General features: G+C 52.6%; 1 protein-coding gene across 1 annotated transcript; it reads right to left on the minus strand.

The window, feature by feature from the left end:
* Positions 1–624: 624 nt before the first annotated feature.
* On the minus strand, positions 625–13,280 carry PRPF3 (pre-mRNA processing factor 3). Its single transcript, XM_035571139.1, has 16 exons — positions 13,199–13,280; positions 11,034–11,211; positions 10,648–10,778; positions 7,379–7,525; positions 6,790–6,873; positions 6,488–6,708; positions 5,812–6,118; positions 4,944–5,110; positions 4,701–4,783; positions 3,932–4,075; positions 3,689–3,788; positions 3,069–3,182; positions 2,354–2,472; positions 1,736–1,819; positions 1,255–1,316; positions 625–900 (listed from the first exon to the last, which is right to left on the minus strand). The coding sequence occupies exons 2-16, from the start codon at positions 11,053–11,055 to the stop codon at positions 754–756; spliced, it is 1,932 nt and encodes a 643-aa protein (XP_035427032.1). The 5' UTR covers positions 11,056–11,211; positions 13,199–13,280; the 3' UTR covers positions 625–753.

Here is a 13,280-nt window from a genome sequence, read left to right on the forward strand (position 1 = left end):
AAGCCGTGCCTTACCGGGTTACCGAGGAGCCTTGCCTTACCGGGGAGCCGTGCCCTACCGGGAGCCTTACCGGTCTCCACAACGCATTGCCCAGCCCCAGCCCCGGGGGCTGAATCGCCTCAGGTCCCTCACAGGGTCAGGCTTTGGTTAAAACACCAGGGCAAAAAGCCCCAGCCCCGCTGCTCCCCGCCCTGCCAGAAATTCACATCAACTGCCACAGCTTCAGCTTTTAAAAAAAACCAAGTTTATTATTGAAATATAGGATGTGGGCTAAGTCCCCGTCTCCTACTCTGCTTTACAAACGCCAAGTGCTCCTTCCCCTGCGCCCTCAGCCCGTGGGCTGTGCCGCGCGTCTCCCCATGGCACCACGTACCCTGCCCGGTGCCCTCGCACCTCCCAGCCCCGTGCAGAGGCACTCGTACCTCACTCTGAGACCGCAGGCTCGTTCCCTAAGGACTAAAGACATCTTTGAAAACTGTTTCTCCCCTCTAACCCCCAAACAATTCTTTCCAGAGAAGGTAAGAGACACTAAAGCGCAGCCGGTGTGGCTGCTGGGTGCCACCGCCCGGCAGGTTTGCACTGCAATCTCCAAGAGCTGAATTTATCCAGGAAACATGTAACTGATTTGTTTTAAAAAATATTTCTTTAATCGTATGCGCTGTACTGTGGAGACCGGAGGGGAGGAAGGGGTTTGTCCAAGTTCCCACGAGGTATTGTTCTCAAACAAAGAGGGGTGCCGGGGCAGCAGCACCCTCAGTCTGTGGATTCCAGCACGGACTCGCTCAGAGCCAGGTCCCAGTAGTGCTCTGCGCCGTGTTTTTTAAAGTGCTCCCGTGCCATGTTTTCAGTGGGGCACTGCTTAAATTTCATTTCGCCAAAGCTGCGATCCTTTGCTGTGCCCTGGAAGGAGAAACGGGACACTTCTCAATACATCTTTGGGGGAAAGTAACTGAAATAACGCTCCGAACCCCTTGGGGAACCTGGGAATAAATGTTCTCCCAGGTTAACAAGTGATAAGCTTCTTGCATGAGCACAGGTTACACTGCAGGGGAGATACTCATAATTCTACTACAGTTCAAGAAATGCATACAGAAAGAACCTGTAGATGTTTTTGTTTACTTCTGTAGATTGTCGTTTGATACAAAGCTGCAGAACGATTTGATCGTTTCAACCTCAGCTGCTCTCTCAGACAGGGTTAGCTTCCGCCCCGCTCAAATCCCCAAGAAATCAGATTAGAACAGAACTGCTACTCACCTCCCAAACCAGAGAGCATTTGTTTGTTTTCTTAACAGACTCCTCATCAGACTCATCGTCATCTGGAAAAAGAAAAAAAAAGCAAATTCTAGTCCTGCAGACCCCCCGCTGCTGCTTCACCGGCCCCTTCCACCCCCCTCTGCTGCACGATGGCGGCATTTACAGCTGCCGTCTTGAGCGTCTGCCTCGTCAAACCCCAAAAGTCTGATGGTTACCTGGTACCCCAGGCCTGCTCCCAGTGACCATCCGCCCCCCCAGCTTCTATACAACACACCAGGAACACTCGGGAATTGCAAGATATTCTCCACAAATGCACACCCCGACATTTTTTTTTCCCCCCTCCAGCACTGGTGTGTTCGTTACAGAGTGCTGCATTTCAGTTAAAACCGGTCTCCTTAGCAAAACTCCAGAAAAGCTTTTCCTCCCGATGGCTACGAGATGATCTCCTGCCACCCCCTTCCCCACAGACCTTTAAACTTACCCTCTCCCTTTGTGTTTGATGTTTGCTCATCCCATTTTATTCGATGAAGCATAAGACGTTTGAATTTCTTCTGTGCTTTCGGGCCTGGGGAAAAGTCAGAATCACATTCACATCGTTCCTTAACCTTCAGTTTTTAGGAGATTCTAAAAAGCAGCAGAAACCAACGGCCCCCACAAACACAGCAGTGCCCACTGGCCTTCTCAAGGCCGTTGGCACAGCACTTAGCTCTTGGCCGTCTCAGGATTTCCTGCTACCAAACAGGCTCTTCAACACCTTGCAAAAATGCTTAGGACTGTGCAAACTGTGAGAAAACGCACCAGGCTTTGAGCCGGGGCCCTCCTTGCTCTGAGCGGATGCAAGGATCTAAATCTAAGGTGCATTTTTCCTTCAGCATCAAATGTATTGAATGTACTGGATTTTCTAACTGGATTACAGCGCTCTCTGCAGTCAGCGCTAACCCCATTATAACAGTAATTAAGGGAGTTTCAAAGTGCCTCCTTACTTCCTCGTTTTTCCATAACCCTCAGTCAGCTATTTTCACATGCAGGTGTAATTGTCGCTAGAGGCAAGCTTTCGAACATCACGCTGCGACGAAAAGCCTGCCTCCCAAGCCCTCACCTCCTTCTACTACGACCACGTTGACATCTTTGTGTAGAACCACCACGCCTGTTAAGTACAGCTGGCCAGCGTTCGCCTCAATTTTGAATTTTTTTGCTGGATTGCTCAAGTTTCGGACCCTGAAAACGGGATAAAGAACAACAGGTTGTGGAAAAACAGAGCTATTACCATCGGTCCAAGCACTCCCTACCCTTCCTCAACTGGGTCCAATGTTTCCTGCCTCCAGCTCCTCGGAGATGTAGGGCTTTACTTCCACTTCCAAATCATATATGCTTGTAATCAGACTGCTCAGAGAGGCTGCGTCTATCCTTTCCTATTCAAGCTGCATTTAGATCTTGAAAATTTCCTAACATTTCTGAACAGCAACGGATCAAGTTACCTCTGATATCCCAGTAAAACAGTCTCCTCATCAGAAACTTCAATCCCAGCTGAAGTTCTCCAACCCTGACATGCATTTTTACTACTCGGCTGTAACAGGATGAAGGAAGGACAGGGTTAGCTGACATTTATTTGGGACAGCGTGAATGGAGAGCATCCAACTGTTACAGACTGAGATTCTTTAATGCTCAATGGAAATCTGCCGATCAGGTACACAGTACTGCTCCTGAAGGACACTCCTCTTCAGTAGCACGTTTCTATAGGGCGTTTCTCAGCTTTATTTACAAAACAGAGACGTGCACGAACATCTATCAAGAGCACGCAGCCCGGCACTCACCTGTACACAGCTATGTGAACTCCCTGTGAGACATCTTCTTTGAGCTTTTTAATCTTCTTCGCTTTCCGTTGTTCTGCTGTTAGTTTTCTTGCAGCGTTTGCTTCTTCGTGAGCTCTGGGTACAAAGAGACACAGCGATAAGCAGAAACGCAGCCTACAACATACCTGTTACAGCATCAAAACGGACCCTTCAATTCCTAAACAAAGGATATGTTCCACGGATCCCAAAACAGCTTCAACTTCCACTCAGATTCTGCCTTAACCTGCCTGAATTAAAAGGACACAGGCTTTTTCAATCCAGTCACCAGTCCAATTCTCCCCCGGTCACTTCCCTAAACACATTCATTAGTAACAACTGGGATGCCAATCATCATCATGGTAGGAAACTCATTTAATACGGGGCACAAAGTCACTCTTTAGTGCCAAGAATTGATCACTCAGACCATTCTCCCTGCGCAGGGCTTTGGGAAGCTCATTCAGGACAGCTGAAACAGGCTGCAAGAGCAACACACACACATAATCCCACGGCTCTTTGTTCAGGGATTTCATTCCCTAGGAACGAATGCTGCACCACCACTAATTCCACCTAAAAAGGACAAAAATGCACAACGTGCCACCTACTTCTGTCTCTTTGCCATCTGCGCTCTGACATGAGCTTCAACTTTTGTTGGGTCCTGAACAGCTTCCGTCCCCAGCACTCGCATCAAGTTTGAAATTCTTACTGCGAGGAAAATGAGAGAGGAGCTGTGAGAGGTTCCCATCAGACCAGTCTGCCATTCGTGCTTGGCCCAGGCTGCTGGTTTAAGAGCTAAGGGCCTGCGTTAGCCCGGCTCTTGGCACGCAGCCTGCCTGCTGCAGCCTTACCTTTGGGCTCTGGCGGTGGCATCAGGCCCAGCCTGACCTTCTCTTGTAGCTCCTTCTGGGCTTCTCTCCGAGTCTGTCGCCGTAACTTCTTCTGCTCTTTCTTAGTTAAATAAACACCCAGGGTCACCGGCGTGTCACTGTCCACTGGGAAGAGAAACAAGGCAACATAAACGTGAATCTGCTTTGAAGAAGCAACATAAAATATCACCTGCATCCATTACTGGGGGATACACTCGTAACATGCTCTGTTATATCCACACTTCATTGACAAACCAGCCTGTAGCATTGCAGAGGTTGTTTGCACCGACTACTGAGCTAGGAAAACAGTTTTGCTATTCACACATTTATATGGAAAAGTAAAATTCTCTGTTATTGTTTTACGTCCCTTCCTCAGAGCAAGGATGTCAAAACTGACCTGCCAGAGACGAAGATCTTGCAGCTGCACCACTACCCAGCTAGCAAGGGGAAGGCTACCAAAAGGTATGCGAGCTACTGGTAACCGCTACAGGTTTTATAACAACTTTCCAAAAAACAAGACGGAGACTTTCCCCTCTCAATTTTGACTACTTTTACAGAATTTTCAGATTTATCTTCACACGGCTTCTTTCCTTACAGGGATAAGACACACGCGGGCCAGCAGTATTACAACTGAGAGCTTGCATGCTGGTTCGCCCCACCTAACATCAACCTTTTGGAGTATTTTTTGTCTAGCTTAACAGCAAAATTGACCAGAACTGGCTAAATCTGAGAGGCTGCTACAGGGCAGTACCTGGTGGGTTGAGCTGCGCTGGGTGCTCCACGAGGTTTGTGATTCCGAAGTACTCATCTCTCTTTGAAGACGTTCCGCCTTTTCTAGAGAGGAGAGAGTTGGGCGTCGTTGAAATTCAGTAGCTCAAGCAGATTCGTCCAGCCTGACGTGCCCAAGTGCTCAAGAGACCGCCACGTTACCCCCCCAAACCTCCCCCAAGTTTCCTCCTGCAGCAGAACAAAGCCTGGCACGTCAATTACTTACAAGTCAAGGCCGTTCGGGATGATGTACGAGTCCCACCACTCTATCTCTGGGATCTCCCCCTCCTTCAGCTCCTTTTTAGGGGTAATAAGAGCCAACTTGGTAGAAGTGTGTATCCCTGTCTTTCGGGCAGCCTGAGATATCTCTGCCTGCAGCTTTTCTAGTTGAGCCTGAGAAAAAGGAGAGGAAAGTGGCACATAAAGGTCATTCAGCATTCATTTATAAGCACGGTATGCTTAAAAAAATAACAATAAAAGAGCAGGTGCACGCAAGCTGAAGTAGACCACAGAAGAAACCACACAAAAGATGATGATGGAGTGCTTCTGCTCACAGACTTGCCAAAAAACTGGTCTTATTACCAAGCCTAATAGGAGCATGGAACGATCCCAAAATAACATCTCCCTGGGTTGCACATCATCATCCCTGTGATGCACGTCCCTGGGCTTTTCTGTCTAATTAAGCTCTTCTCCCCATTCTCCCCAGGAACTCGGGCAGTTTACCAAGATCCTTTAAAATCTGCACCTCTAAGGTGACCGCTTCTGTAGAAAGAAGACTTGGCCAGAAAACGATCTATTCTCTTTGGAAATTTTCAGTCTTTTGTCAAAAACAAACTCAATAAAACACCAGATTTTTGTCTTTCACCAAGTGAGGAGAGGTATCCGAAAATGCTTTTTAAGCATGTTCTTATTTGGATGTCTACCTTTTCAACAGGAATGACGTTGACAGAAAAGCTGCAGGTGATTTTGCTCAAAAGCTTCTTACTCAAGTGAACAGAGCTCCCTTTCACAACCCAGGAGAGGAGAGTCAACGCCCCTCCTAAACCAAACCCTCGTTTCTGTGCTGTCAGTTAGCATGGCAAGACCCCAAATACCTTCGTTCGCAACCTCTGGGCAATTTTCTCAAATTTGCCTTTTTCATGGAACTTAAAGGTGCGTTTCTGACGCTGGGCTGGGGTTATGGAGACCCGGGGGTCAAAGTAAGTGTTCGACTCCATGTCTTCCGAGGGCTTTTCTTTAAGCTGCTGTTTGAACTGCTCTCTCTTCACAGCTCTGATGTTTGCTTTTAGGGTTGGCATGCGGTGAGTCAATTCAATCTCTTTACCAGTTGCATCAACAGTTCGGCCTTGCTCATCCAAGATCAGTGGCGTAGGCTTTGTCTGATCCTTCAATTCCACTTTCCTGATGGCGAGACAGAGACACCACATTAAAACGTGACGACAGCAGTAATTCGAAGGAAGCGAGAGCCACATTTCCACAGCAAGCACCAGACCAGCCTATACTTTGTGAAAGTTTTGCGAAAGGCTTCTTTCTACTGTTAAGACTCATCTATACGGCCAGAAAGGACTCAAATCTGGTGCGCAGAAGTTGGGAGAGCGTTGCCCTGGGACGGAGCAACCTCCGTTTCGCCTCTCTAACAGATTTGTTCCTTCAGCAACCATTAAAGCACTGCTGGGAACCGACGGAGCACTGAAGAAACCTTGGGGCAGACCCTCCACCGGCACTACGACCGTCAGGGTTACGGAGCTCGGAAGAACAGCGGCTACTCACGGAGGCGCGATCCCCATGGCGTGCAGGTTGGCCAGCCCCACCATGTTGGCGTTGCCGATGAGCCCCGGTTTCAAAGCCAGCTGGGCCTGAATTCGGGCCTGCAGCTCGGCGGCTTTCCTCGCCTTCTCGATGGCGTCGTTCATGAACGTCGCTGCCTGGGAGGGCTGGATCGTGTTGCCGATGGGGAGACGTTCCGACTGGGATGAAGAAGAAATTTTTGGCTGTTGACAGAGAAATAAATTTTGTTACAGAGCTGCGCTGGCACATCCAGGTCACGCCAACGCGTTACTTCCAGCAGGTACCTGTGGCGTCGGAGGACTGATGAAACTCAGCTGCTTTTTCCTCTCTTCGATCTGTCGAGTGGCTGCCTCCATCATCTGTTTGATCTGTGGAAAGAAAATCGGACGGTGAATTTTTCTTCGCTCTATCGGAAGGAGCGAAGGGGTCACCAGCACCTTTTTACACCCGCTGACAGACGCAAACGCGTGCAGACCAGCTTAGCGAGAACGGAGCCGTATCAAACTGCTTTAACTGATGGCCTCCAGCTCTAGGAAAGGAATCTTACAGTGCCGGCACTGCCTACAAAGACCCTTTCCCCTTCCCGTTCACTCCAGCTTGTGCGAAGAGAACATCCAAACTTTCCCCACTCGAAGACTTCGCGTTATCATTAGCCCCGTGCACAAGCGGCAGTGAGCTCTGCGAAGAGAGCACAGGCAGCAACTGCAGCAACCAAAGGACAGGCAAAAGCAACTCGCCGTTTGCTTCCTCAGCTTGCGATACCAACCAAGATAACAAAGAAAGCATTAAACTGTATCAGGATTCGAGATCTCCAAGATGGGCAGCGCTGGTTCTGGGGGCAGAGCTGGCGTCACACAGAGCAGTTGGACTGACCTGTAGCTTGGTCAGCATCCCAGGGCTCTCCGACGGCGGGCCTGGAATAACCTCAGGCTCATCCTCAACCTCCTCAAACCGCGGGATGCGCCGCTTCTTGACGCCAGAAGATTCCTTGGATACCTCAGAGTCATCACCAAACACATCCTGAAGCAGCAAAAGGAAAGAAAGAGCAGACTGGTTAAAAGCTACGAACTCCCCTCAGGGCCAGTTTTAGGACGAGAAAGCACCATGAGAAGGAAATCCAGCACCGAAAGGTCAGCACCGCGTCGTGGTTGAGAGTTTCCAGGGCGGCACTCACAGCCTGACCTAACCGTGAGTCCCACGCGAAGCCTGTGCCCTGGTTCCCCACCAGAGAAGCATCGCCGATGATCCACCCGGCAGCTTAAAGCACAGCAGGCCACACGGGGATACCCCCGTGTAAGAGGCACCGCCGCTCTCTCAGGTGGCGAAGGGATTTTTGGCACTGGGATCCGAGGTCTCGCTCAACTCCCCAGCGAGACGGAAGAAGCCTGCACGCGAGCTACCCTGAGCGGGCCGAAACGGTGTCCGTGTCTTCAGCCAACTTCGCAGGGGTCGGTACAGGAGGCTGCTGTCCCGCCACGCTGTCACCAAAGGGAGAACGCAGTCCTAGGGCAGGGCGGGATACCCGCAGCGTTTCCTCACGCTTCTAACCCACGAGACTCCAGCCTGGAGCCAGAGACGCTGCGCTCAAACCGAGCCTCTCTTCTCCCTCTTCTCGGAGAGCGAGGGGAGCAGCGACCACACGGACGGACTCGCGTGAAGCGGCCGTCGCACGGAACAAAAGGAAAAGCGCGCGTTCCGCAGAGCTCTGCGCTGGGGGAACCGGGGAAGGGTGCCCTTCGAGCACCCTTTGTGTGCTTGCGGCCACGGATTTCCTTTTGTCAGTGCCGGTTTTGCGCACGGTAAGCTGGATTTGTCCATGCAACCGTGTTACTGGAGTGTGTGAGGGTGTTATTTGAAATGAAAATATACACACCGGTTGTAAGCGTTAGTTGAAATCCCTTCTTCACTATAATGGCTCATATTCTACAGGGACACATCCTCATCCAGACACAGGTACTTCTTGGAAAACCTACAAGTTCAAGAGAAAGGACTTGCCCATAGTATAAAGTGTGTAAACCATTACGTTTTAGTTCCTGAAACTTCCCGAGCAATGACCTACCCCACAGGAATTAACCAAGGAGAGAGAAGGAAGACCAGACAGAACGCTGGAGCCAGCTAACACGACAAGCGGCACTCCGAATTAATCCGCTGCTCGACGCTACGGACCTAAGCACACGAGTATGAATTCAACCCTAAAACCCGCAGCGGTGGCGGGGGGCAGCCATTCCACACACGCCCACGATCTGACCCCCTCACTACACCACCTCGCTTCGCGGCGGCGCGAGGCCAGGTCTGGATCCCGACGAAGGGCCTCCGAGAAAGGCAATTCCAGGGGCAGAGGCCGACGAGGAGGCAGGCCGGGTGCCCGGCTCCGTTCCGGTAGCCAAGAGATGAGGACGGGGCTGCTACGCTGCTCCCCGGACCTGCTTTCGGGTCAGCTTGGACGCCGAGAGCACCGCCACCCACGTGAGACACCCGAGCAGACGTTTCCCTGGAGAAGCGGCGCCTTCCCCGCACCCAGCCCCATCCCTGCTGCGGTTTGCCAGCGTGAGATGCGCCGCCAGGCTGCTGCGCCCTCCCCTCCCTCTGGCCTGAGGCGCGCCGGCCGGTGCCACGAGGAAGATGAGAGACGAGAGGACGAGACAGTTGGAAGCCAGGCGGGTCTGAATTCACGCTCTGAAGAAACGGGGGGGATCCACGCAAGCCAGCAGCGCCGCGGAGACTGTGAAAGTCTCCCCACAAAGCTGCGGCCCGTGACCACGAGCTGCCGAGCAGCGCCGCGATTCGCGATGTTCCTGTCTCTCCGCCATCTCCCCAAGAGGGCAAAAGGGAGGGTGTTGAAGGGCACAGCTCGGAGAGAACATCCTGGCCAAAATCTCGCCTTCTAATGACCCCGTGGCAGCTAACGTGCACGTGTGCCGGGCGAATACCCGAATTCAAGAGGAACCACAGCACGGAAATACTCGACAGATGCTTGCTGGCACCCTTGTTCCGACCGAGACCGCTGCAAAAGCCTCAAGTCCTTCAAGCTCCGTCGTTCGCTGGGACACCCAAACCCAGAGCAGTAAACTAGGCTGGGTTTTAAAACCCTGCTGCTCCTCGGGCTGCGCTGAAAGGGCAGGGTGGAACCTGTTTAAATACTCCTCCTTAACTGGAGGAGGCCCTTCTCTGGCTGGCGTTAAAACCCCCGCCAGAGGGTGGGAGAAGCAGCAAGTTTCTCCAAGAAAACAGGGAGCGAAGGCTCCAAACCTGCGAAGGATCGTTCTGGATACCTGAGGTTAGCCGCTGACTGAACGGTTACAGGGAAACACAAGCTCGCCATAAAATAGGAACCTCGGAAAAAGCGAAAGGAAACTTACGTTGTGAGCAGGGAACAGCAGGGAACAGCCGCTTTTAAACTCAGTACGCGAGTGACGGAAAAAATGCATTTCCAGAAGGTGGCGAGTGAAGTCTTCAAGAGAAGCCAGGAGGCGAAAACAGGTTTGGATGCACGAGACTTCCACCACCCAGGCAAGCGTTAGGTGGGAGAAACGCCGCCGGGCTAGGAAATCCCCGCTGTAACCCACCTCGTGCTGCGGCGGGGGAAAGGTTGCCAAAAATCACCCTCCGTGGATTCCAGGTGGAAAAAAGAGAAGGAAAACCCACCTCAGAAAGACCCGCTCACTCGGGGCCGGGCAGCACGAGCTGACAGACCGACACGCAGCACGTTTGAGCGAGGAAGAGCAAGAGGAAGTTATTTGGAGGTGGGACGCCCTGCCCAGGCTGCCGGCTTGCAGGGCGGCGAAGACTCAGCGCTGCCACACGTGCTAGCATCGAGCACGAAAGGAAAGAGAGAGATGGAGCCCTGTTATTTAAGTCCCTTCGCTGCACGAGCCTCGTGGGGGTTGTTAAAGAAACCAAAAGCTGAGGCTTCCACCGCGGACACCACCAAGGAGAGCGCTGCGCTCCCTCGCCAGGAGGTAAAGAGAACTGAAAGGTAAAGGCTCACACACTTCGTCACGGAGAAGGGGCTTTTCTCTTGAACTTTAAGCGGTGTAAGATGTACCTCTCTGGAAGAGGGAAGTGCGGCAGAGTACCAGTGCTGCCTCCACGGCCGCCAACCAACAGAAAAACCAACCATCAGTAACCAGGCCTCGGCTCACCTTCAGCTCTCGCTTCCGATTCCGGTCGCTGTTGGATTTGGAGTGCCTGGAGCTCCGGCCTTCTTCCACCGCTTCAAAGAGCTTGTCCACAAACCTCAGGGTGGAGTCGTCGAGAAAAGGCTTGAGGTGGTCTGGAAAAGAAAGAGGAGTTGCGTGAACGGCAGAATTCCCTGCGCAGGGCCTGAGCGGGAGAGCGGAGAGCTCACAGAGACGTCTGCGAAGCCATAAAACTCCGAGTCAAAGGGGGCTTCGACCCAACCAGCGCAGCGCCCCGGGCTCCAGGAGCCTCTGGGATGTGCAGGTGCAGGCTCCTGCTCTGTTCTCGGTCTGCCGGGGGGGCCCGAGCGTTCCTACAGGCAGCTGCGGGGGCAGGGCGGGGGACGTACCGGCCGCTTTCTTTTTGTCCATGCCCTTCCCACGCAGTTGAGCGCTGCGGTAACCACGGTGGGCTCAGAGAAGCCCAGCACTCGCTTCACCGTCTTCTCGATCCATGGCTTCAGCTCGTCCAGCTCCCTTTTGGAGAGCGACAATCGCGGCTGGCGGCCCAGGTTACTCTGCTCGCACCTGCAGAGAAGGCAGGCAAGAAAACCACAGATTAATAACAAAAAAAAAAAAAAAAGGATCATTTTACCCTTGGTTTGGTGCCTTTTCTCGTGAAAGAGAAAGCTGACGGCTGGTGAAAGCTCCCGGAGATCGCTTTTGCTCCCTTGTTTTTAAGCCACGAGCTGAAATTTACACGAGCCCTTGGTTTCTGTCGCTCGTGCCCAGGCGCAGCAGTCCCACAGATGCCAATCCAGCAATCTCAATTAACCGCTCTCGCCTCGTTAACGTTCGCTATGCCGAAGCAATAATGTTTAATTACGCGGCCGGGCACTAATCTGATTTGGAACCCAAGTCTCCTTTCTCTGGAACCGAGAGAAAATCTTCTTAAGGGAACGTGTTTGACCTCGGCATTCCTCTCCCCAAAGCACAGGCTCGCCGAGCCTCGATGCTGATGTGGCTCTGTCTGAACGGAAAGCAGACAAAGCTCGAAATGCGGCCGTCGTTTCAGGGAGAATTAAAATCCTGGGCGTTAGCGCTACCGAAGCGCTCCTCATCGGAGGGGCTGGGAAAAAAACGGGCAGAAAAAGTAAACCCACGGGTCTGAGACAGCAGCGAGGGGGCCAGGCTTTCCCTGGGGAGCTCGGAACTCCCTGCGAAGACGGGAAAACCTTCGCAGCTGCGCGCTGCCCGCAGCGGCTTTCGTGGGGACAGATTCAAAATAACACCAAGCGGCAGCCCAAGGGAACGCTGCCGCAAGGTTTGGTCTCGAAGTCCAGCCTTTGAAGCAGGGAATGCTCCAGGCGTGTGTGCATTTACACGCGGGTGCCCCCTAAACGTATATTTACAAGTGGGTGCCCCTGAACATACACGTATAAGACGTCCTTTGTGGATGGGTGCCCCCTAAATACTCATATACGCCTGTATTTACGTATGGATGCCCCCATAAACACGTCTACATACACGTGTATTTATGTGTGGGTGCCCCCTAAATGCCCGTACGTGTGGGTATTTATGTAGGGATGCCCTCTAAACGTATATACGCACGTCTATTTACGTAGGGATGCCCCTTAAATGTACATAAACCCATGTACCTGTGTATGGGTGCCCCCTAAATGGCCATATATGCAGGTATTTTACATAGGGTGCCCCTTAAACACCCATATATGTGGTATTTATATATGGGTGCCCTCTAAATGTATATATACACGCGTATTTATGTACGGGTTGTCCCCTAAACATGCACATATGTGGGTATTTACAGACAGGTGCCCCCTAAATGCCCGTATCACGTGAGTATTTATATATTGGGGCCCCCTAAACGCCGTTATATATGGGTATTTACATATGCGTGCCCTCTAAATGCCCATATACGTGGGTATTTACACATGGGTGCCCCCTAAGGTCCATATACGTGGGTATTTACGTAGGGGTGCCCCCTAAATGTGTATATGCACAGGTATTTATGCACGGGTGTCCCCTAAACGTATGCATGTGCGTGTATTTACATACAGGTGCACCCTAAACGCCCACATACGTGGGTAGTCTATACATGGGCGCCCCCTCAACGCCCATATACCTAGGGTATTTACATAGGGGGTGCCCCTAAAGGTATATATACCCGTGTATTTATGTGCGGGTGCCCCTAAACGTACACATAAGCGGTATTTACACTCGGGTGTCCCCTAACCGCCCATATATTTGGCTATTTTATATATGGCTACCCCCCAAACGCACACATACGTGGGTATTTACGTAGGGGTGCCCCCCTCTCGCTCACATATAACGTGTTTCACCCTCCGGCTGCCCGCCGCCCTCCCTCCCCGCGCACCTCCCGCCCGCACCCGCCCCGTCAGCGCCGCCCGCCCGCCGCCGCTCCCCGGCCCGTCGCAGCCCCTCAGGGCCTAACGGTCCCCGCTCCCTCCCCGCCCCTCCGCCCGGTTTCCCGCCGCCGCCCCCGGGCTCCTCCCGGCGCCCCCCGGCTCCTCCCGGCGCCCCGCGGCCCCCTCACCGCGGCGGGGCTCGGCCCCGGCAGGCCCCGAGCGGCGGCGGCGGCCCTGACGGCGTCTGCACGGCGGGGCCGGAAGCGGAAA

Source organism: Cygnus atratus, chromosome 28 (assembly GCF_013377495.2).
Source record: "Cygnus atratus isolate AKBS03 ecotype Queensland, Australia chromosome 28, CAtr_DNAZoo_HiC_assembly, whole genome shotgun sequence".
NCBI lineage: Eukaryota > Metazoa > Chordata > Aves > Anseriformes > Anatidae > Cygnus > Cygnus atratus.